The sequence below is a fragment of the Oxyura jamaicensis genome, chromosome 19, assembly GCF_011077185.1.
Source record: "Oxyura jamaicensis isolate SHBP4307 breed ruddy duck chromosome 19, BPBGC_Ojam_1.0, whole genome shotgun sequence".
Lineage (NCBI taxonomy): Eukaryota > Metazoa > Chordata > Aves > Anseriformes > Anatidae > Oxyura > Oxyura jamaicensis.
Window position 1 is genome coordinate 7,016,358 of NC_048911.1, and position 25,200 is coordinate 7,041,557.

General features: G+C 43.6%; 2 protein-coding genes across 2 annotated transcripts in view; one reads left to right on the plus strand and one right to left on the minus strand.

Annotated features, from left to right (window-relative positions):
• SSH2 (slingshot protein phosphatase 2) overlaps positions 1-8,641 on the minus strand; it is an 86,999-nt gene extending 78,358 nt beyond the window's left edge. The window contains exon 1 of the mRNA XM_035343130.1: positions 8,332-8,641. Within this exon, the coding sequence (XP_035199021.1) occupies positions 8,332-8,394 (63 nt within the window). The 5' untranslated portion in view covers positions 8,395-8,641. The remainder of the gene's footprint in view (positions 1-8,331) is intronic.
• A 277-nt stretch (positions 8,642-8,918) lies between these two features.
• The window catches only part of EFCAB5 (EF-hand calcium binding domain 5), a 38,583-nt gene continuing 22,301 nt past the window's right edge, over positions 8,919-25,200 (plus strand). The window contains exons 1-7 of the mRNA XM_035343133.1: positions 8,919-9,239; positions 13,109-13,184; positions 13,281-13,587; positions 16,484-17,059; positions 20,102-20,258; positions 20,879-20,942; positions 22,778-22,848. Coding sequence (XP_035199024.1) covers positions 16,494-17,059; positions 20,102-20,258; positions 20,879-20,942; positions 22,778-22,848 — 858 coding nt within the window. The 5' untranslated portion in view covers positions 8,919-9,239; positions 13,109-13,184; positions 13,281-13,587; positions 16,484-16,493. The remainder of the gene's footprint in view (positions 9,240-13,108; positions 13,185-13,280; positions 13,588-16,483; positions 17,060-20,101; positions 20,259-20,878; positions 20,943-22,777; positions 22,849-25,200) is intronic.

Consider the following 25,200-nt stretch of genomic DNA (forward strand, 5'->3'; position numbering starts at 1 on the left):
CTAATAGTATTCAGCAGCTTCAGAAATTTGCAGCAAACTCCAGCTGCAGAAGGGTTAACACAAAGGGCTGGTCCTGCCTCATGCAGAGATTCAGACGACCTCTGAGTACCAAAGCCCTCCTTTGGAAAGCAAAGCATTTTGCACAGGCACGGCATAGGCCCTATCCCTCCCTCTCATCATCACACCAAAAGGTACAGAGATGAAAAGCCTGAAGTGTTTTTTTTTTCCCTTAAGGATCCTAATATGTGCATTTCTCAGATGTTGGCTACTGAAGCTAAACCAAGCCAGTTGAACGAGTCTTAAAAGTTTTCACATTAATGGTAAACGTGATAATTCTGTACATCAGAACAGAAGGGACGTGGTAGCAGCCAGCTGGAGTAACTGGACAACTGCATTCCTTGTGACAGGGCCAGCTTTCCATGCTAAGGATCCACCTCTCAGATATTTAATCCAGTTACAGGCTGAAGACAAAGGGGCTCAGCTCAGCAGCTTCTGCATTTTTGCTAAGGAGGCCTTGAAATCTAAGAAGTAAAAGCAGCATCCCTCAGCAAGAGCCTTCTGGTGCCATTCTTCCCTATTTCTTTTGTTACTGAGAGAGGAAAAAAAGGTAAACTTGTGTGTCTGGAACCTGCCCCGACCTGCCTTTGGGGCATCCCCACTCCTATGACAGCAAAGCCAGATACAGGCCAATCAGCAGAGCACGTCACGTACCGGCTGATGCTGCAGGCTGGCCCACGCCGACTGGGGAGAGAAAACGCGACTCAGTGGGACAGAGGAGGCAGGTCAGGGTCTTCTGCCTTTCGGATCCTGCTTTATCTCACCTCAGACTGGTTTCTGGCTCACCTTGCCAGGGTGTGGGCCCTGCAACCAGCAGCTGGCATTACAATGCCAAGACGACGCCTTGGAACCTGCTCCCTGTGCCACTGCTGAGCAGAGGGCAGTGCGGGCACTAAGCCACCCCCAGAGCTCTGGTTTGAGCGCAGCGCAGGGACAGGGTGAGCGGTGATCAGTTAGTTTGAAATAGGCTGGAAGAAACTTCCCGTGTTGGAGTAATCACAGAATATTTAAGTTGTGGCCTTGAGCACGCCACTAATTTCACCCCAGAACAGCCCACGCCGATTCTGTACGGTCGCTGTTTCATTGAAGCCCGAGCTGAGGAGCCCCTCGGGAGGAGGAGGGCTGACCTAGCCAAAGGCAGGGAGCAGCCACAAGCAAAACGTATTTCAGCAAGTGCCACGGGCACTTCATTTACCAAGGCCATAAGAAGTTCACGTCACAGGGCATTTGCCAGGAGTTTCATGATTGCTGGCGTACACACGAAGGGTGCGTCTCACCACGGAGGCAGCGAGCTGCTGAGCTGGGTGACTCATCCCACGGCAACGTTCTCTGCCTTCCGACAGGAGAGCAGCCTGCAGTGAGCAACGCCGATAAGATGCCTACTCAGAGCAATTCTATTCGGGCAAAAAGCTACTGACACATCCAAAGCTGCAGGTACAGGAGCCTGCCCAAATGCTAACTGAAACACACGGACACCGCAGCATTACACCACTGCACTACGACATTTTGCAGGGGGTTCCCCATGGTCTAGTCAACCTGTACAGCCAAATTCAGAAATGCAGAGATGGTTTGACCTTTCACACATCTTTTATCCCTTTAAGCAGAGCCCTCCAGAGGGGCAGCTTCCAGCCAGAATACAAGAAATTGTGTCTCCCTTGTCTAAATCACTCACTACCTCCAGCAGATATCACTCATTTCTTCCCTTTCCAAAATACCTTCACACAAGACATGAGCTTCTCTGCTGCTGTCCAGTAAACAAATTCAAAGCACGCCCTAACAAATCAGTGAAATGGAGAGGAGACTCTTAACTCAGAGGCTGAACCCAACAGCTCAGACCCTTGGAACAGGCGAGCAAGCACGCTGCTTTCAGGGTGCCAGGCCCACGTACGTACAGCAAGCAGCAGTCACAGAAGACTCAAGCTCTAGCGCATGCTTCCTGCCAACGGCATCAGCAGGACTCTGATGTGAACACAGTAAAAGCTCTGAGTCAGTTGAACTCCAGAAATACAGGAGCATTTCTGAAGTCTGCTGTCCAGGGCATCCTAGCAAGGACAGCAGGAGCTTCCAACACGTGGGTCCTGAGAACCGGGCTGCAAAAACTGCCCTCCCACATCAGCAGAGGGGAGCTGCGCTGCCGTACCAGGAGGATGCGGTTTGTTGTGGCTGCAGAATGAAACCTCGAGCTGCAGGCTGTGAGCAGGGAGCAGCTATACCGAGCTAAGCTGCCCAGTCTCTCTCTCTTTTTTTTTTTTTTTTTTAATTTCCCCAGACAGAAGAGTTGCAGCTATAGATCTTTCAGGATTTTATTCCAGGTGAGTTGAAATCCTCCATCATCGCTCCTGCGTGAAGGCCATCCTCTCAGGTTAAACCACTTCCAGCAGACTGGTTTTTGAATGGCAGCCTTCCTTCAGAGAGCACTCTTCTCTTAAGTAAATGTTTCATTGACTCAGAATAACTGTAGATAGCACGCAGCACCCCGACCCTTCCACCCTTCTTTCATTGCTTTAGCAGCAAGGATCAATAGCGGTCAGATGAGGACTCAGCATTGCAGCCCGTTTGCATTTTCAAGTGACAAATTCCTTCTCAAACAAGAATTTACAACTCCAGAGGCAACAATTTCAGCGTACATTTCACTCCCTCTGTTTCCACGTAACTTCATATTTTGGAAGATGCAACCGAGCTGAGTAGCAGTTTTATACAAGGTGCCACAAATGGCACCACATTCAGTAAAAGAATTAATAAAAGGCAAGATGGGTGCAAGGACCAAACTTTCCTCAACCTAAGAATGGCCATTTGGGGTCAACACTGAAGCATATTGACAAAGTCCTACAAGAAGCCTGACTTTTCTGTGAAATGCAGGTTTCAGCTTCTAGGCAAGCTACCATCGCTTCTGGCTGGACTTCACTGGCCATGCCAAAAATACCCCAAAGCTGACAACTTGTAAAGCAATGCTCCAGTAAACAAAAAATGGAGAAGAGAGAAGAGGCTGCCAACTTAGCAAAAATGTTCCTATGATCCTCACTGAGACTCCAGTTCAGCTTTCTTCATCCTCCTCAACTCCATCCTGTTCTCAAGCTAAGAGAGGACTGTGCACTTCATGCAGACCTCCAGGAGAGCCTGCTGTGTGTATATGCTAGGCAACAAACCTTCAGGAGAAGGACGGGCCTGTTGTCACCGTAAGTTTGTCTAAACCAGAAGTTTGTCTAAAGCAGGCATCAGCACATCCTCCTGAGCTGCTGCCTTTGAGAACTTCAGGTACTGGCATAGCTCGTTGCAAAGACTGAAAAACATCAGCTGATGAAAAACAGCAAGTAAGAGATGACAGCAGCTTTATATACAAGGCATTTCTAGGTCTATGAAATGGTTCATGAGAAACTACTGTCCTCCTAGCTACATTGGAGCCCCCTCCAAAACGCAGCTCTCCACAACCTTACACAAGCAGAAGCTATCAAGATCTTCACTGAAAAAAAGGTTCTACCAGATAGAGACTAGACCTGGCGATGATCGAGTGACCTCACAATTATCACGTTTAACAGTAATTGCAGGTAGAGAAGCGTTATATTTAGCTTCCCCATAAATAAGTGGGAAAATATTTCCTGTGTGTTCCACCAGCGCGGAGCTTTCAGACAAAACATGACAGAGACTCCCAACCACATCTGCAGGACTCTGCTTCCTGCTCAAGCTGCTCCCCTGGGATTAAGGAGGGGAAGTCAAACCATTTATATTTTCATCTGCTTTAAACTTTTTTTAAAAAAACCTTGCATTTTAGAACAACATACGCGGCATAGCCTCTCTTTCTGGGTCAGTCGCTCCCTTCCATAAAAGCATATTGTGTCCCTGAGGGCAGGGAAGACAAGTGAACTGCGAGAGGCAGACTGCCTGCCCAGCTTCTTCACTTCCAGAGAGATAAGTATTAGGCAGAGGAGAGACAGCACTTAAAAGGAATTACAGCTTTTGTTCCGTGCATAAAATTAATTTATAAAGGCAAGTTTCAATCTATTATTTCCCATTCCACATAATTGTCAGAGGTCTTTTGGAAAGCTACAAAGAGCCCAAGAGCCGTTTTTCACTGCTTGCATCAACATGATGACACAGGTTTGATGCTAGCCTGGTGACTGACGTTACCCAACAACATCCAGGGCCTTAGATAACAAGGCTCACAAAGGATTTTGAGGCAGGCATCTTTTCCCAGCGCTCCTCTGCTTTAGCCAGGCTGCTTTCTCGTCCTTAGTGCTGACGATGTGGCTGCTGTGCCCACCCTTAGCTACGGAGTGAGCAATAGAGATACCCCGGGTTTGTCAGGGTTAAGACTTCTGCAGTTTAACAGCAAGGTAGGCTCAGAGCTGGTTCATTGCTTAGAGATACAAACAGCCAAATTAACTTAAAACTGACACGCCAACAAGTATTAACAGCTGCCTTGAACGACAATGCACGCACACCAACAGTCCCAGCAAAATAACCTCTTCCCTTTTAAAAGGTTAGATTTTGTTTAACAACAGTGAGCAATTTTTTTAAGCCTCCAAGCAAAGGTTATATCATGTTAGATCCATTGCAATTTCTTTCTGTTTACTATCTTAGGAGCTGCCAAGAAAGCACCCAGACAAAATACGTTTCCATTCTTTGCCACTGAAATGAGAACGCTGGAAGGGAAGAACAGGAAAACCCCCATCACCTGCAAGGCAGGAAATACGGCACAGACACTGGGAGCAGAGTCAGAGAATCTCAGGCGTGGGGAGGACACAAAGAGGCCGGTTTCTTCAGATCACCCTGGCAGAGCTCTGACTGCAAGCCCGAGGGGCACTGGTGAACAAGGTGTTTTTATTCCCCTGCTTTTGTTGATAAGGAGACCACCGTGCCCATCTGCTGTAACCCAGCTGCGTGCTCCCAGGGCCCTTCTCTTGGGCACAAGTCCTCCTCGCAGGCAGACGGGAGATCTTCCCCCCCACCTAAAACCAAAACCAGGCAAACAAAAAAAGCCACTACACACAGAGGAGAAAAAAGAAGAATTTTTTTTTTGCAGTACAGGATAAACAAAGGGTGCTGACCTGAACCAAGCAGCTCCTCTCCAGCCCCTGGTACCCGCACCTTCTGGAGCACAGCAGCCCTGCCTTCCACCCCCTTCTGCCCCCATGGTGCTTTGAAGGACAACTGCTCTGCTCTCGAGGGGAAGGGGAAGGCTGCTGTCTTGTGTCTCAAAAGTGGCTGCATAACCAAAGGCCAAAACAAACAGCTAACAGACAGCTGGGCTGACAATTAAGGGAATTTCATAAGTCGTCAAGTGACCAGAGAGCTGTAAATCTACAGACAGCACCGCATGAACTGTATCTGTCCTGAAATGAATGCCCACGAGATGCTCTATGGCAATGAGAACAGGATAAAGACCTATAAATAAAAGCCATCCAATTTCAGAGCGATTCAGATCAGCTATTCCCCTGAATCCATAAAAGCCAATTATAACTGTTTATAGGGCACGCTCAGTGCAAAAAATCAGTTTGAGGACATCAATTTCATCCTTCTCCTTGTCTGAGAAGTTCATCTCTAAAGAACAAAAAATAAAAACCAAGCAATTTAAACGAGAATCCATTTCTGTCTTCAAAATTCTTAGTAACCTGGAAACTGAATGAGACAGAGCCATATGCTTGCACACTTACATACGCCTTGCTTGCCCACAAGCCAGCACAGCAAGCTTCCCACAGCCACCAGACAATCTTTCTCCACAGGCTTCCAGGCAGCAAGCTACAGCCTCATACTGCTCATAGAAATTATTTAGCAAGATTAACTTCCTTTCAAAGAGGTAACTTGGAGATAAGAGTTATCAGCCCATGTAGAAGGAAGCTACCATCAACGGCTTACAAGAGATTGGTTGAAATAATTTAATATTGAAAGAATCGAGCTCCCATCAATGCACGTGTCTACAGGGAGCCATAAAAACAACAAGCATGGCAAGCTTGCAGGACCAAAGCCTCACGAGGATTGAAAATGCAACTGTTCACAAGCCCTTCGCTGTCTAGGAAGGACCGTCGTCTGAAATGCTAGAGCCATTACGAAGAAACAACTCAGTGAGAAGATTACACAAAACCGAGGGATGGAGAAACAGCCAGCCCCAGCTATCTAACAAGAGGCTAAAAGGGCAGTCAAAGCCCTAACGCGTGGTTAGGAAGCTGTGACAGGAAATGCAGAAGTTGAGAAGTACGCTCAGTAGCTGTTGAGGGCAGAATATGATGAATTGCATTTCCACCTTAGACTGCAAAAAAAAGAGTCTGAGAAAGAAGAAGTAATTTTGAGAAGCAAAACCAGGCCATGGAAACAGTTACACACGCTTTTGCATGGGGCGCTAAGGACTTGGGAAAACCAGTGGTACAGATTGTATCATAGCACTCGGAGACTGAGGAAGAGAATACAGATAAATGCTCTGAAACCTGCATTCGCTGGACTCGTCAGGAAGGAGTTGTTTGTATATTTAAGAACTGCGTAGAACTCAAAAATTGGGACAGGTTATTAAAAAAAGAAGAAAAAATATTTTCCTATTATACTGAGTGATTGTAATGAAAAGAAGCACGTGTGGTATCCTGGTCAGGAAATAGACTGACTGTTCCCAGATGGGAAAACCTTACAGAATGCTACTAATTGCTCCTGTATATCAAATATCTAACACAGGAAAGAGTTATGCATCCAAGTGGAAGACAGAAGGACACCAAGAGAGACCTGTTCTCACAACAAGATGTCTTGGATGCAAGAAGTTCATCAAAGAGGAAGAGCGAAGGTAAAGAAGTCAAAAGGAGGAAGAAACCTCTGAAGTAATGCAGCACATTAGTTTACAGCAAGAAATGCAAGTGGAAAGTAATGTGTTGCTAAATAAACATATCTTAGGAGAGACATGGGAGTGAAATAGAAAAAAAAAAAAGTGTTCTGACAGCTAAAATGCTGCTGGGGCAGGCAGGACCTGTCAAGTAGTTGATCTAGTTTCAGCAGAGGTTACCTAACACAACAAGAAATATTTTCAGAGTCGTTGGCTTTTTTAATCCCCACATGCTGGAAGCAACTGGGATTTCACACCCTGTGTCCCCCCCAGCACTTCCAAACCTGACATAACATCAGTGGGATAATGTATGAGGTTTTTTAAGGAGAAAAGCCAACAGAGAATTAAGCATACAGAAAGTGAAAGCAAGCTTACTATTTTCATTCCCATCCTCAGTTATAATATTAGAAACAAGCTGTGCAGTTGGTAGGCAGCAGCCCAAGGGGTTAACGTGCCGGACAGTACAACACAGAGGCACTAAAACAACAACCTGTCCCCAGTTTAAAGCAAGGAGCCCTGGAGTCGCCTGCCTCGCTTCCTGATTCAGGGCACTGCTGGGAACATCTCCTGCGTGTTTCACCCAGAATGTGAAATCTGGTGTTCTGTGCCAGCCTCGGGCTTCGCACAGCCTCTTGAAAATTAAATGCAAGATTAAAAAAAAAAATAGAAAGGAAAAAAAAAAGAGATATAGAAGTCGCAGCTCTTCCCAAGGGAAGGGCTGCATACTGGAGATACCCAGAGGGTGCTGTCAGATTGAATCACCTCACAGCACCCGTGCCCGACGGTGCCAGCTCGCTGCCCCTCACACACACACACCAAACCAGAATTCAGCCAGGCTGCTTTATTCGGCCAGGCACAAGGGGGGACAGCACCCACCCCGGGTCCCACCGTTCAGGGGGACAGCACCCACCCTCCCCGGGGACAGCTTGTCCAGGCTGGGGGGGGGGGGGGGACGACAGGGGTGACCCAGGCCTCTCCCCTCGCTTGTCACCAGGCCACAGCGACCCAAAGGAGTGGGAGGGGCTGAGAAGGGTGATGGGGGCCTGAGGGGGAGCTGAGGAGGGTGATGGGGGACGTGAGAGGGCGACAGGAGGCCTGAGGAGGGTGACGGGGGGCTGAGGGGGACGATGAGGGAGCCTGAGGGGAGTGACAGGAGGTTTGAGGGAGGCAACCGAGGAGGCTGACGGGGGGGGCTGAGGGTGGCGACAGGGGCCTGAGGAGGGTGACGGGGGGCTGATGGAGGCGACGGGGGCTGAGGGGGGCGACTGAGGAGGGTGACGGGGGGCTGAGGGGCTCGGGGGGCGCTGCCCCGTAGAGCTGTCAGGGCCAGGGGTGGCGGGGGGGGGAGCGCTGAGGGGGGGGGGGGGGGGGGGGGGGGAAGCGCGATCGGTCCGTGCGCATGCGCACCGCCGCCGGCCCCTAACGGCCACCAACGGCCGCGCCGCCCTGAGCGCCCGGCGGGCGGTCGGACTCACCGAGGCGCAGGGGCTGGAGGTGGCGCTGGGGGTTGGCGAGCGCTGCACCGTGACCAGAGCCATCGAGGCGCGGCGGGGCTCCCCGTCCGGCCGGCGGGGGCCTTACTCCATGGCGAAGGCGGAGGAAGGGAGGGAGGACGGGGGGAGAGGGCGGGGAGGGGAAGGGAGCGGAGGTGGCCGCAGGGGGCAGCAGCTCCGCACCCGCCGACGGCCCGCGGCCGACTGAGGCGCTCCGGGGCTGGGCCGGCCGGGCACAATGCGGCGGCACGGCGCATGCGCCACCTGTCAGCGCGGCGCCGCCCCCGGGCCGCGGCGGAGGTTTAACCCCTGCCGTGCCGGCGCGGGCGGCAGTCCTGTCACGGCCCCGGGCTGCTGAGGGGAGGCGCAGCACCGCCTGGCGGCTGCCTCGGCTGGGTTGGGGGAGCCGTGGGAGCCCTGTGAGGGACAGAAGGAGCCTAGGGTTCTGTTCTGTACGTCAGTGGACAACCGCAAGTACCTCAAAGTTAGTCTGATAAGTGTACGTGAGGTTTTAAGCGTGAAAATGCCCCCAGATGAACATGAAAATGTCCCCAGAGGGAGGTGGTGCCTGGCGGTTTGGGCTCTGAGACAAAATGCCAAACGCTATCAATGTCATCCATTTAAAGTTTCAGTCTGGTGCTCCCAAATTTGTGGGGAGATTTGCAGCTGTGATCAAAAATTGCCTTGGGCACCTAACAGAAACACCACATACGACAAACAGAAGCCATTCTGAATATAAAACAGCACAAATTCTTTGCCAGAAATGTGTATTAGCCCATTAAATCTTCTGAAGCACTTGGTTCATATTGTTCTCATCTGCTCCTCAGGTTGACAGGACTGTAAGGGACTCAGACTCGTCACCCCAGTAAATCTACACACCAGAAACCCACGTAAGTAGCTCTTTAGGCTCTTCCCCCAGTGCCCTGCAGTCAAAATAATTAGCTGGGAGGCTCTGTGCACCCTGGAAGCTGGGCTTTTACCACAATGAAAAAGTCAGGCTGGCTAATGAGGCATTTTGCCTCCTAGTGGACAAGAGAGGATGAAGGGCAGGCTCAGTAAGCGGGAGTAAAATTGGGCATAGAGAGTGAATTGCACAGCAAGCCAGAATCCTGGATATGAAAGAGTCCGAAAGGACCCCCAGTGGGATTCCGACACATGGGGAGAATAAGCAAAAAGCATAGGTAAGCAAAGAGTCATTGTCCTGCCTCGTACAACCATCATGTTTTTATTTTGAAACACAATATTTATGGAAAGTGTGCTCGCAGTGAACTCTGATTTATGGCACAAAGGTCAAGAAAATGCATTCCGGATCCCTTTTAAGTTAATATCCCCCATGTTCTGAATATTCCATAACCTCCCAATAAAACAAGGTCTTTTCCTAAGCAGTATCTTGTTTGGTCCCTCCCTCCCATTTATTTATTAAACGCCTTATCTTTTCTGTGGGCAAATGTGCCAGGCAGATGTGTCTTTGGTGTGTCTGTGCAGTAGAAATGGATTGGCAAAGGCTATTCCAAAGATGGACATCCTTTTGCCTTTGTAGATAAAGGATCTTCTCTGTAAGTTTTGGGAGCAAAAGGACCCCTCTGTGTTTGAGAGTTGCACATACGTGATGAAAGTGTGTATGATTTTTTTCACATTTTCAACTAATATAGCTAGGCCAGTAAGACATACACTCACATACAATCCTGGTTCTCCTAGCTATGATTTTCTGTCTGATTTATTTTCTTTGAAACTGAAAAAGTGCTTTGTCCCCTGGCACAGCACCTTCTTCCTTTCAGTTAAAATTGATCCTGCATCACTTTGTAGGCCCTTTGCAGAAGGTTTGCAGAAGGTTTGGGGAACATACGAAGTATAAGATTTTTCTTCTCAATCATATGACAAGAATCTTAATGCTATTCACCTTTCTCTGAAGGATGATATTTACTTTATTGGTTTGTTCCCAGCAAATGGATTCCTGCAAATACAGGGCGGCTTCGAGGCACATAGCTCGTGTTCTGTTCGGATATGTCTGCATTGGTACACAGGTGGAGGACTGCACGTTGCCAGAGTATTCATGCAAATCCCTCACCTGGGCCTGGTGTTTCATTCTGCATTTTGAGAAATAGTAATTCAGGGATTACTATCAAGAAATGATTATTTAAACCAGCTTCCAAAATAGACTCTAGTGTAATATTCAGATATCCTGTAGCTTTTCCAGGTATTTGAACAGTGAACACTTCTAAAATATATTTACCACAAGTAAATACTGGAGTTACTATCTACAGTTAGCTAAAGGTCGAACATGTCAGTTATTAACTACAATAATCACGGATCGCAATGGTTCTTTGAGCTATTAGAAAGGTATAATTTGTATGTGCAATGTTTTGTAGCAGCAGAATTTAAATGTGAAGGAGGCGGCTGGCTACAAGCAGATGCATTCTGATTGACAAGAGCGATTAGAGGGCAGCCTGTGGTCACAGCATCATTGCTGGTACATAAAGGAGGCTGGAAGCCTGTGGCCAAATTCTCCCCTGTGCTGAAAGCATTGTGGTCAGCACCTGGACCTCTAGCTCAGTGTATCATCTGAAGGATGTGAAGCTACACACTGTCTGTTTTTGTACGCGTTTCTGAAACTGTCTATTTTCTTTCTTTAATGTACTGCAAACATTTCTCTGGCTAACACAACTTATTATTACTACGTGTCAGGGCTTTTATTGCATAATCTTGGCATCAGCTGCAACAGGCAACAGAATGCTTCCAAAATGTATCTTAAACAGAAAAACAAACAAAAAAAAAAGATAGAAGAGGCAATTCCAGCAAAACATCTGTGATGACATATTCAGTCCATTATTTTGACAACAGTGCAAGTATTTGATGGCATAATAAAAGGATACACTTTGCTTAGCAAAAACATGAAGAGATAGCAGCCAAGTTAAATAGGGTGCGATTAAAGGTTTGCTTAACCCACAGGATTCCATTTCCAGAAAAATAAAAACAGAACCACTCAGGTCCCTCCTTGCAAATTCTATTTGCATGCGCTTGTCTGGAGGTTAAAAAAATCCCTGTAAGAAAAGGGAGAGTATTTTTTAATTGATGTGCCATACCCCGCTCCAAAAAAAAAGAGACATGTAAGTTGATGATAATAGCAACAAAATTCTGAACTGCAAAGGGGGAAAGTCAAGCCCACCTAAGAGAAGAGATAACAGGTTGTAATCACATGCAACCTGAAAAAAATATATAAAAAATGCACAAGCTTTTTGGAAAAAAAAATAAAAATGCACAGTTCAGTTTAAAGCTTCATTTTAAATTATTCCTGTGCATCAATTTTCTGCTTCATTTTATTGACATAATCAATGCTCTATTTGACCGCACTTTGGAAATACACTGTAATAAGCATATTTCCTTCTTTTGTTCAAATGATAATAGCAAAGGAATTATAATTTATTACAGTATTTTCCACATGAAAGTTGATTTTTTTTGTGCTTAGTTTCCTCTCTGCAAGCAAATACTGATTCAAAAATCAAGTCTTTATTGTAGTGTCCGCAGGTGCAGGCTTGGCATTCCGCTGATATCTGAGAGTGTCCAGAAGAAACTTTTTTTCAGCGAGATGCTTGGCACAGATGGCCAAAGGTGTCTATAGAAGTTGCAGCCATACAAACGTTTCTGAAATATGCACAGGTGGACAGAGGAAAATAAATGTTCCTGAGTACAAACACCAGGAATTTCTATAGTGGGGAAGAAAGCATAAAAAGAAAATAAAAATTGAGCCTTTTGACTGTCCTCTAAAGTACAATCGTTATTGTCATTTCTGAGCAAAGTCCCACCTGTGTAAAGAGTCTGTTCACAGCATGTGTACTTTCTAGCTTCCATGGCAGGTTTTAGGAACAAAACTAAGTATATTTTTTTAAGTGCAGCTTAGATATTTTACTCAGTTCATGTTGGGACGCTGGGTGCATGTCACTTACAGCTATTTCCAGTTCCAGAGGGTTTTACAAATTAAATAATATTTACTTTAGTACTGTTGGTTCTGTATCAAATAATGAATGACTTGGTGAAAATACGAGAGGATGGCATTTGGGATTCTGAAATTAAAACTCTACTTCCCAAACTGGACAAGAAATGTGACTCTGCCAGTAACTGCATCAGATTTTGGAAAAAAAATATAAAATCTGTTATTTGTATTAAACCTCCTTGTTATGTTTTGTAACATGTTCAGCTGCCCCATAAAATGGAGACTAATACTCTTACTAGAGGATAGGGACCAGTGCAGCTGTTCCATGGACGATACCATGAAGTCACAGCTCAGAGTTTTCATGCTGGTAAATAATCCAAAGATCAAGCTTCTTCCAATGTAAAATACAGCAAAAGAAATAGCATTAGATAAACCTCATTTCCTGGCAGAAATTGCCATAAATTTCTCTGTTGGAAATCCTGCATGACACGAATGAAATCACTGAACAGACACCTGATTACGTGGGTATATAAACGAGTGCAGAACGGCTGTTCCTAGACGTTATTTTCTCTTTCTCCTTCCCCTGTGTTGCATATTCTTCACGAATACAAAAGAAATTATTAAAGGTGATTCATTAAATTCCTTTAGATTCTGGTTTAAAGGCGGTCTAACAAAATGGCATTATAAACTTCCCCCTTTTTGGTGCTGTACATGACTTCCCACTAGGCTGCTTCAAAGTAGTACAGTTCTTTACAAAAAGAGAACCTGAAAATATCTGTTTAAATTGAGTTTGTAATTCATGTGTGTTTTGGTTTTTTTCTCTCTTAGATTCTCCCATCTGGTTAATACCATCCTCAGTTTAGCTCATAAGAGACTTTCAACAGTTTAAGACTTGAACCTGGAGGTAAACCTTCTATCACTGGGCACCTGTGGATTCCCTCTGACTATTGGTGCCCTTAATGTTGCCTGTTGCTATTCAAAGTCTTTATTTTATTTTCAGGCACATGACACAATGAGCTAAGTTCAGCACAGAAGAGTGTGTTGGCCTGCCAAAGCCAAAAGACAACCTACGGCAATTCTGAGTCGGGGATGAGACGTAGCAACCTTTGGGATTATTGCTTAGCAACTGCAAACACAGAGAGGAGTAAAACTCACAGCCCGGCTCTGCAGCAGGTCTGAGAAATCCCTAATTCACTTTAAGATTTTTAATGCCTGAGAACAGATGGGCATATATTAAATTCCTATTCATTTGCAAAGCCACTCTGAAAGCAGGAGGAATAAGATCTATTTTGATACCTGCTCCAAAGGTAAGAAAAACAGTTCTTTAGAGCGTCAGAAAGCAAAAGAGAAAGCTTTTGTTTAATTTTAATTTTTAATTGAAAAGAAAATCAGATATGAAAAGGGTATGAGGCTCCTTGTGATTGGTGAGATAAACATGCTCTGTGAAGAACTTCAGGGAAAGGCAAAGCTATTCCTGAGCAATAGAGGATCAAAGAGATTGGACTCTGTTTTTGAAAGGACTTCGGAACTCCAACATCTCCAAAATTTTTTCCTAGACAAATTTTAGTCTTTCCTGGCCCTATCCCACCCCTCAGCATGCTCTAACAGAATAACAATGAAACCATAAAAATGTTATTTATGAGCAGATTTGGGTTTTTGTACAGAAGGCAGAGAGATAATCGTTTTGTACCTGCAGGGTTTACAGCAAGAATATTTCTCTCATAGAAAAGGAGCCAGGAAAGTGGCATCCTACTAAATAATGAAAAGCTCATCTTGCCTTCAGCTTGAACAAAGACTTACAGGAAACTTAATATCACATTTCAAATTTCCTGGGTGTTCCTAAAGGTTGTGTCTGTGCACTGTGCTTACTTTTATTTGGACAATCGAGCCTCCACTTGGGAACATCCTAGAACTTGAGAGCTCTATATATTATGGGCCAAATTCTCAACAGTTGTAAATCAGCATTGAAATTTATGAGCTGAAGTTGTCTTACACAAACTGGAGGTTTGTCCCTGCAATCATTGATAAATTCCAAGTTTTAGGGCCTGATTCTAGCACCCCTTTGTTGTTTATGTTAGCAGTTATGTGCTGTGTGTATGCTCTTCCACACCCTGGTAGCCTGATTTATCTGCTCCACATGAAAGTAGTCGTCATAGTTCTGTGTGCCCTGCTTCCATTCTTGGAGATGAGCCAATCCCGTGGAATTAAGATAGAGCAGTAGCACTTCGGTTTTTCTGTTGTTGTTCAGAGACAGAGGCACTTCATAAACATATGCTAATCCTCAAAAATCTTCTTAACAAATAGTTCAGAGCAGTGTAGAAAATATGTTCATCATCATTCAGAACAAGCCACCTCCTAAAGCAGAGTGCAATTGTCACTTTAGCGTTGCACAGAAACTGCAGAAAGGTTTCAGAAAGGATGTTCAAAAATAACAAGAGTATTTGAATCTGCAAGAATAGTTTATTTTGGCACCAAAAAAAAAAAAAAAAGTTGATTTGGAATGTGACCAGAACGTTTGTTGAACAGCCTGCTTTGAACCAGAAAGAGTCTGATTCTAAAGCTTATTGAAAGAAACTCACCTAAGCAAGGAACAATTTGACAGGGTTGACAGGTTTCTTTTTCTACCATTATAAATCTAAACTGTACAGTTCATGTCCTTCGGTGGCAAAACCAGCCACCATTCTTACAACACCGTTTGAGTCATGCAGGCAGCTTGATCCCTAAACACATCTCACTTCCCAGCAGGTAATACTTATTACAAACAAATTACCAGAAGATGCCAGCAATCCCATCTAGAAAACAGACAGAGAAATTCAGTGCTGGACAGCTTCCTACCTATCTGAGCAACATTTGGATTCAAACAATGGTGATGAACCAGAAGGTCATCGTATTAGCAATTACGTTTGTGTTCCTGGAGGGCTTTAGTTCACATTTACACGGTCTCTAGAAGGCTAAACTCTCTTCAGAACAGCCACAAATGCTTAAATATGAATAGCAGAACATAGCAAAAGCAATGTTATTTCTATGGATACTGGAAGGCCTTAGTGAAAAGCACTTTTAAATAAGAGCTGGAAAAGAATAGTGTGGCAGCAAGTTCAGAGCAGAGTTTGATCTTTGATTTGGAAGGCCCTTAGTCAGGCTCTATTATTGTCACCGTTCCCTTGCTGTTGTTTAGCACTGAGCTGTTTTTTTTCACAGCATGCTGGTGATTTTTCATGCACTAAATCAAGTGGGTTCTGCTCACATTCTGCTCCATTACATCTGTGTAAGTTCCATATAGATGCAGACAGTTACGTATGGAGACGTATAGCAATAGTTTTTAAATTGTGTCATGAGCAATTCTGTTTCTTCCTGGTATTTCACAGTATTAACATTTGAGAAGAAAACCATGTAGCCTGGGAAACTAAAGGGAGATCTCAGCAACTCTCTGTAGGTCTTTTACAGAATAATCTACAAATTATGTGTTTGTGGACAATTCAGTTTCAGAGTTCATAGTGTAGTTTCCCTTTCTGTAGGAACTCTGCTGACCCATATATTTGTGTCCTGGTATATTAACAAAATATCCAGAAGAAAAGCAGTTGCAAAAGTTGAAATTGAGTAGCCTATGGTACAGTCTTCCTCCAGATTTTTCACAGCTGCAGAAACCCTGAAGAGTAAGTGGAAAATGAGGAGAGCAGAAGGTGGTGTGGAGATAGAGAAATCTTGCTCCCACGTATCTGGTATTTTCCATGGCTTGCTTCCTCTGTCTCATATCCACTGGAGCTTCTCGCAGCATGTAAAGGGCCCTAAACAGAAATAATGATATTAGGGGTAAGAGGAATCCAGTGGTGTGAACTGGGGGACAAGACTTCTGAGCACTGTTCACCACTTGGTTTCTGGCTCTCTAAGTGACCTGGAATTAATCAGTTCTCTACCGTGTCTCTTTTTTTTTCTCCCATAAAAGAGGATCATAGTTATGTAGTTGCTCTGTCTCCAAGGACTGTTGTGATACATAATTAATCTTTATAAATCATTTACTAATCTTTGAAGTAAAGGGGCTGTACTTGTTTAAGAGTACAAAGCAGCAGTAAGAGAATAAAATAGGCACATAGAAAAATAATATTGGTTAATTCCTAGCTATGAACTTTCTTCCTGTGGCATCGGTTAGGCCACTGCTGCATCTTTTGGCATTATATAACATAGTTCTTTTGTTCTTTGTCACAGTCATTGACAAATGGCTGCTCAGCCAGAAGAAGCAGCCCAAACTGCAGGTCTAAAACATCCCAGACTTGTAGATAAGAATACGACTGCCACAGAAATGAAGAGAAATCAAGGGAGTGACGAGCTGCCATGTCGCAGTAATTGTGCTCCGTGGAAAGAGTGCTTTTATGAAAAGGTACAGCAGAGGTCTCTGAATCTGCAGGAGAAAAAGGTGAAGATGATTCAGGCACAAAAAGCAAATGAAGAAAAGGTAAAAAAGAGAGAACCCTGTGACTGGCTATGCAAAGAGTGGTTCAGTGATGAGAAGGAGTCACTGGATACTCGCACCTATTTGCTTGACAAACTCCTTCCTACATTAATCCCAGGAGTGGAAAAGCTGTTAATGCAAGTGGAAAGAAAGAAAATGCTTGTACCAGACAAAGAACCAACCAAATTTGACCCCATTACTTTTCTTGGAGAATATCTGATGAGACATAACCCTCAGTATGATATTTCTACAAAGCCAGGCCCCTACCTGAGAGGAATGAAGATGGTCACAGAGGAGTTGAAAACTGAAATGGCAGACACAGCACCAGAGAGGTGAGAGAGTTGAAAGTGTGGCTGGTCACAAGATTAGAGCTGGGTCTTGGTCTGTGTTTTACAAAAGGCATGGCACGGCTGCAGTCCAGTTGGCAAAGTGTCAAACAAAATGAACTTTGTGCAGTGCAGTGCCAGAGATGGTAATTGCCTCCTTCTTAAAACTTGAGAAGCAGGGCAATCCCCGGAATGCCACACACAATGAAGCAGTAGTCATTCTTGTTTAAGGCTATATTCTGCCCTTCATGAGTGTGTAATTCCAATTCAGACCCTATCTTAACTACATATGTGAAATGCAAACTACTTGCAAACCAGTCTGGGTTAGCAACAGGAGCTCTTTAGGTGTGGTGTTGGTATCAAAGGTCGAAGGACTCTTCACACCATTTCCTCCATATTCTTCCAAACTTAATAAAGGCGACCTCTTTTTCTCCTTCAAGATGATTTTGCGTGACCAAGAGCAATATTGTCACATGGCATGGTAGCTGGCATATGATTGAAACTCTCATAGGGTTTTTACTGCAGGTTTTCATTTCAGATCCTTTTTTCCCTTTAAAGTAGAAAGTGTTTTGTATTTTATTATGTTGCTTACTTGTGGGGTGTAGTCTGGGCTGCTTGGTTTAGTATAATATTAATGGATATCGAAAGAGGGTTGTATGGCATCTTACAATATGCTCACATTAAAAAGTGAGTGCATCAGGTGGACAATGCTGCTGTCATTTTAATTGCTTTATTCAGAAAAATACAGAAGTGAGCATTTGTGTTTGTAGATGACCCAGAGATGACTGTGAATGATATCAAAGTTCCCCATTACTAGTAGGCCACTCTCTAGCTGTGTCTGTAGGGTGATGACTCCTATACGAATGGCTGTCTCGTCTATTTGCATGAATACTACATACAGCTTGAAAATTGGTTTCAAGGTTTCAGTGTGAGGAATTAGGGAAATAAAATGTTGACGTGACTTATTCATAGACTCTAAATGAAGATAATTGATGTACCAGCATTATAATGAATCACAGAATCATTCCGGTTGGAAAAGGCCTCTAGGATCATCTGGTCCAACCTTTAACCCAGTACTGACAAGTCCACCACTAAGCCATGCTACTAAGTTCTACATCTGCACATTTCTTGAAGACCTCCAGGGATGGTGACTCAACCACTTTCCTAGGCAGCCTATTCCAGTGCTTCACAACCCTTTCAGTAAAGAAATTTCTCCTACTATCCAACCTAAACCTCTCCTGGAGCAACCTGAGGCCATTTCCCCTCATCTTATCTCATAGGTTATAAAATAATATGTTAAATATCTCTCTCTACCTCTGAGTTTGTCTCCCTATGTTTCTAGTCCACATCAATTATAGCTCATAGGAATATGCCCTGTATGATTTCAAATGAAGCAGTATGGTAAGTGAATTTTGTGCAGTCACTTACCCCCTTTTTCCCCACAGATAGAAATAAATGTAACTGACTGATCATGGTCAGTGTGAGATAGCCCAGCTTTTTGTCTTGTCTTCATAAATGGACATACAACAGCATAACCAGAGCTGGTAAAAGATCTTCAAAAGTTTTGTTTTGTTTGTTTGTTTGTTTGTTTTTCATTGTGAATCTGAGCTTATTTCTGGAGAGGTTAGATTTTCCTATGGAATGTGAAGTCTTGGCTACCCGTGACATGTCTTGGCTTATCTTGTTAAGTTCATGTTGGCATTTGGAGACAGGTTCTCTGTAGCTATGGAAGCTCCAGAATTGCTGCACAGGAAGGGTTCTACAAATCAGTCTCTTTGCAGGCTGTGCTGCCAAGGGGGTTTATGTAGCCCTAGCTGTAGCAGGGTTGGCATATTGGCTGGTAGTAGCGTCGTGGGATTTGCATTCTCAGTAGCTCAGGATTTACATATTTGTGATGGCTGTGTTGTGGAATTTGCATAGGATTTTCAAACGAGAGCAGCACAGAGGATTTTACTGACTCCATGAAGCCCTGAAACTCCTAACAAGAGTCACTGGCTTCCCAAACAGAAAGAAAACGTTAAAAGAAAAATGTCAGTCTGGGCTCAAAATCTCTCACATAAGTACCAGAAAAATGAAGAGGGAAATTCTGGCCCCAGTGAAACTCCTGGAAGCCCTGGCATTACCTTCAGCAAAGGCAGGATTTCACCGCAGATTCGTGTTTAAAGCTTACCAATCCTTTCTCAGGCTTCCTCCAGCCTGTCCTTAACTACAGCCTGAGTGGGAGACAAGGAATGAGGGAGAACAGATGGGAGAAATTCCTGATCTAAATAGATTGATACCTGAAGCAGAGACAATTTTGTCCAGGGCTGGTAGTCCTTCAGTCTGAGTCACCCATCCTTGTGTGGGAGTTAACCGGGTGTCTTCCTGAAGAAACATGTTTCGTTTTGCAGTGAGGAGTTACCCTCACTGCAGAAATTTCATTGAACATTGTTCTCTGCCAGTGAAGTGCTTGTGTGAAATGGTGCTTAGGCACTGAGACAAATGCATGCTGATGCAATTTTGTTGGTAAATGACATGAGGCAAAATTAGGCACCTCTGTTTCTGCTAAAATTGAAAGAAAATTGAAAGACATCCATACAATATATGATTAATGCCGTTATAAATGTCTGCAAGCATTGACGGTAAAATTTATCACTGTTGAAACTACACAAACTAGAAGAGCTGTACAGATCATTTTCCCCTAAATGTCAACCGTGTACTCTACAAGGGGCTTTTTCCACAAGCACATATCTGATACTCAGAAGTTATTTCTTCAGATTCAAGGTTGCACTAGATTTCGGGAAATTATATATGTCAGGATATAAATATTTTCATCTCGGAGCTGCTCTCTGAAAACACAGATCACTGCTCTCTAGTTCAGTAGCAACACTAGTAATTTTGTGCCCCAAATATCAAGTACAGCTTTGGAGAAAAGTGTGCTTTTGCTAAAAGGACAAGAGTTTCAGTAAGTTATTTCCTTTCCTTTTGTTCTTTAGGAGAAGCTGGATCTAGCATACTAAAGCTGGTTTATGTTGGTATTGTTCTAAGTCATATGCCTATGTCCTACAGGCTGGCCAGGATGAAGGCTGAGGCAAAGACCAAACGTAAGGAAAGGGAACAAGTGGAAAATATGAAGTCTGAGCAGAAAGAAATGAGAAAGGAGGCACTGGCAATTCAGTTCAAAGAGTGGACAGTGGATATCAGTGGCAGAATACCAGTTGCACTGGTAACTAGGGTTGATTCTTGTTAACACACTGCTATGGTTGTTCCAGACAGGAGGAAAAGGAAATCTGGGCAGTCTGCCCTGCAATGGCAGCAATGGAGCAGAAGGGTGGGTAACAGCTCTGACATCCCCTAGGATCAGGGTGCAGGTTGGTGTCTACCACAGCTTCACCAAGCTGACTCCTCCTGAGCATGTGGAAGGCGTACAGTGTGTTCTCCACAGAGGTCTGTGTGGGAAGTTAAATGGATCACGAGGTACCCGGACACTCCCGAGGTTGCTGGATACATACCTTATCTCTGGATGTCCCTCTGTGCAGCTGGTTATCCTTCAGAGTCCCCTTAGAAGATCTGGGGCAGCCAGTCTTGCTCGCCTATGGCCCCAGTTAAATCTTCTTTCTAGCCCCAAGACTCACAGAAATTGACAGCGCATCTTTCTTAAAACTCACACAAGTCCCCTAGGAAATTGTCCTATGGTTACATAGAGCATGTCATAGACAGAGTCTACATTTAACAGGACCTACTTGTTTGTGGTAACAAGTGTCCCACATGACTGGTTATTCAGCACGATTTACTTTAGTATTTGTCTGCATGAAACAGGCCTTTGACTGTTACCTTGATTTGTAGATTCAGAGTGCACTGAGGTCTTTCCTGGATGTCATTGCTTCTGCTCCCATGGATGCGAGAGAAGGTAAATTTTTGATGTGTCTTTCTTCTTTAGTTTTATTTCTGTGGCTTGAATTCTAATGCAAACTGAGCAAACAATGAATGAATTTGATAATTGACAAAGAATCTGTAAGGGTAGTTACACCAGGTAGTATATTAATCAAAAATCTTGAGACAGGTTGGAAAGAGACTGAACCACCACATGGTGATCTTGAAAAGTACAAGAGAAGTTAAAAAAAAAATCTTCCAAAGAGATAGAAAGATCACCTACAGGCCCTTTCCACTTATATCCTGCATTAGCCAGACATTGTCATGTGCTTATCACTATTTTTGAGAGTCAGCGTAACAACCTCCTTCAGCTGCCCTGTCCCATGGTGTACCCTGTTTCATGGGAGGTCTTGGAAATCCCATGGACAGCTTGGCATACTGGGAGGTCAGGAGGAAAGGTACGATCAAAAAAATCAGTCTGACAGAGTTGTTACCTTTTATGGTTTAATGGAAACAGATGACATTTGCCTAGCATTCCACTAAATAGCACATCTTGTCTAGCCATTCTCTTTGCCAGTCCCAGTCACAACACAAGGGCCTCTGTATCAAAGCACTCAGCACAGAAGGGATTTCCATAATTCCTGCCCATTTTATAGCTCACACTTGACCTCTTTGAATAATGATAATTGGATGGATAGAGCCAGGGACAGTGAAGTGGCAACATTCAACCTGCTGCCAGCCCTTTACATAGATAGCATGTAATGATCATCAATAATAACAAATCTGCATTTGCTGGGAGATGGGATAATAATCAGGGCACCTCCAGAGGGTATTTTGGCCTGCTGCTGAAGTAACCTCTGTGTAGAGCTTGCCCTTGCTCAGACCTTTCTGTATTACAGATATGTCCCTCCGAGTAATCATCCTGTGTTGGTAGCACATCGTGTGAATGCCAAACACAGCATTTACACTCCTGGTGTGGTGGCTGTGGTTCTGGAGTTCTTGAGTATGAAAAATTCCTGGGATGTGAAACTCGTATGGAGGTTTCTGTCTGGGTGCTTGCTCCACAGTTCTGGAGATGCTTCACATCAGATTTCACTAATATGCTGCTCCATTTCTCAGTGAATTTAATTTAGTAGCATTCAATATATATTACTGGAACATTAAGCTTTGTTTCATGGTTTGGTAGAGATATTGTGCAGTTTAGGAATGTCTTAAGCAACAAGAGATAAGTGCATTCTATGGGGAAATTTCTCATTATTCCTGATGTATTGTAGAATAAAGAACAGAAAGATGATCCCAACAGAAATAGTATATCTGTGCTCAAAGACCTCATTAAGAAATCTGTGCAGACATTTGGTGCATCTTCTCCATTCCTTTACAGTGGTCAAGAAACTGACCAACAGGTAGCTTTGAATAGGATAATCAGTAAAATGTTTCCTAGAGTTTATTGGAAAAATTACTGCGGTTTTCAGAGTCCACTCTTGCAAGGCACAAGTGATGTCCCCAGAATTTTCAGGCAGTTTTATCTGCTAAATCAAAAATAATTTCTTCCCTCACATAATTAGTGGTAACTGCTGTTAAAATCATTGCTATTTTCACGAGTATATATCAAGAATAAATATGACCATACAGTTCTGAATAGGTAAGTGTGGGTTCTCAACAAGAGAAATATTCTCAGTAAGAATCAGCCTTTATACAGCCAGATGCTTGAGATCCTTGTAATTTTCAGCAGTTGTGTAAGGTAGCCTCAAATAAATGTAATCCAACATGAAAAGGAAGTAAATGTAACATGAAACATGCCAAAAAATGTATGCAATATGCTAAACCATGGCTGCTTGCCTTCTAAACCAGTATCTCTTCCTTTTTTACTAGCCATCTATGACAGGAAGCTGGAAATCGTAGACACACTGGAAAAAAAAGTAAACGTTGATGAATTTACAGAGGTGAGAAATGAAATAAGAGTATCTGTTTAAGAGGGTGATATTTATCACAAAGTAGTACCATTCCCCTGTGGACAGCTAAGATGAGTAAGTGAAGGGCTTCTGTTTTCTCCAGCACCCCAGGTAACTGGTCGCATTAGGACATTTCATATTCTGTATCCATTCTCCACTGTCACAATGCTTTCATTTTTGCCCTGAACTGTTACTGGCATGAACCATAACCAGACAGTAAGAAATGTCAAAAATGTCTGTGAAGAGTAACCAGGATGAATAAAAAAGGCAGTTTTAAAATCAAAAGCTGTCAATGAGAAACATCAGAAGTGTGTCTCACCAAAATCAAGAAAAGCAATTGGAAGTTTCACCTCCTTACTCTTCATCAATTTGAGAACAACCATGTCAGTTCAAACTACATCACTGAAAAGCTCTCCAGGCCAAGACCTCACCATCCATTTCTACCTATGACAGAGCTAAATTTTATGGCGGGGTTATTAAACCTGTGAAAAGGGATGTTTGGAATAGAAATAGTGACAGACCCTCAACTGCAGCGGTATAGTGGGTGCAGTTACAATAATTAAAAACAGAGAATAAAGCAGCTGTGCGGAGACTAATTTCAAGCAGCCGTGTGTGATTTTTGTGCCTTCTTCCCTCTCAGGAGACTCACACGTTCAGTATTTTGCACAAAGATGCATTTTTATAATAACTTGTTGAAGGCTTTTTTAAGTATGAAATGAGTTTTTGTTTGTTTGTTTGTTTGTTTTTGTTTTGTTTTGTTTTGTTTTTACTTTAAGCTCAGAATAACTGCATTTAATTAGGGAAACTGTTGTGGATAACGGGAGCCCAGAGAATTGCTGTAGTCACTGAAATGAAGCAGTCCATAACTCTGTGGTATGTGTATAAGCACGGAATGAATTCATAATACAGTAACACTAGAAAAAATGTTTTGAAATATATTTTGTGCACTCTATTTTAACTCAATTAAAAATGTGAGAACAGAGATCAGAAATATGAAAGACATGGACAGTCATGCTGTCTGACTTACCAGCCAGTGCAACATTGTTCTCAGAATATATTCTCTAATGCTTTTTCCAGCCTGGTTTTAATTGAATCGAGTGATGAGGCTTTCATCACTTCCCTTGGGAAACTCTTCCCTAATCATAGACCTCATTCTGAGGACGGTGCTGTTTCTAATCCTCAGCTACAATTTACCTTTGGTCATCAGTTTGCATCATCCACCAAAACCAGAAAAAGAGATGATCTTTCTCCACACTCGTCTAGGTCTTTTCACATGTAGAAGGCATTGTTTTTTAATGTTCCTTAAAATTAAATGGCTTTTTTTTTTCCTTCCTTGAATTTAATGCAGCTTTTGGTTACTTAAAGGCTGTTGGAAACTCAGTAGAGAGGCCTCACACTGGTGCATGCTGGTGGCTTTTTTGTTTGTTTTGTTTTGTTTTGTTTTCCTGGAAATGCTAAAGAGTGGCTGCTTCTTGTATTTTTGCATCCTTGCTGACAAGCTGGTCAGGTCTTTTATATTAAAAACCATTTAGATCCCAGAGACCGGTCCTTAATGGTTTATTTCACAGGTTTTGTACTATAATGTGGAACATCCAGCAGTCTGACACAAAGCTTTTGACACCAAGGGAAATACTTTTGTAGGGTCCAAATCAGGCTTTACAGGTGAGCTGGTTTTCCATGAGTGCATGTGGCTTACTCAATTTCTAGTGAGATCAGTAAGGACAAAGCAAAGACTGGCTCATCCTTTGTTATTGATCATTACGTGTTTACAGACTACCTTGAGGTCTCACACTGGATGGCATTAAGGAGGTGTCAGCTTCTTTCTGATAGGTGTCAAGTTCTCTTGGTTAAGATAAATAAATATATGGTTATTGTGGGTGCAGCACTTTCCACTCTAGAGTGCTTTACACACATCAGCTAAGAAAAGCTTGTAACTCTACGGTAGCTCCTCCTGCCCACATAGCTGAACATACGCTTCTAAAAAATGTTCTGTGGAGCTGTTAGACAGCAGTATTAATATACAAGCCTTTGTGTGTGTCATCAGGATGACACAAAATAGCAAGCTGCTTGTCCAACCTGCCCCCTCCCAGCTGCTGTCATCTTCAAGGTTCATCTGTCACAGGGCTCCAGGCTGCGATAGCTCTGAAAAGCTAGTAGATTCATGTAGCCCCAGATCTGCCACCTTCTCTCCAACCCACCTACATCCTTTCTTTTTATGCTGAAATGCAGAAAAAACACGCTTTGCATTAGGAGTTGTTCTTTCCCACCAGCCACTCTTCAGGCCATTGGCTGCTGATTTTTAGCTCTTCCTCTCTTCTCCACTTGTCCCATATATTTGGAAAT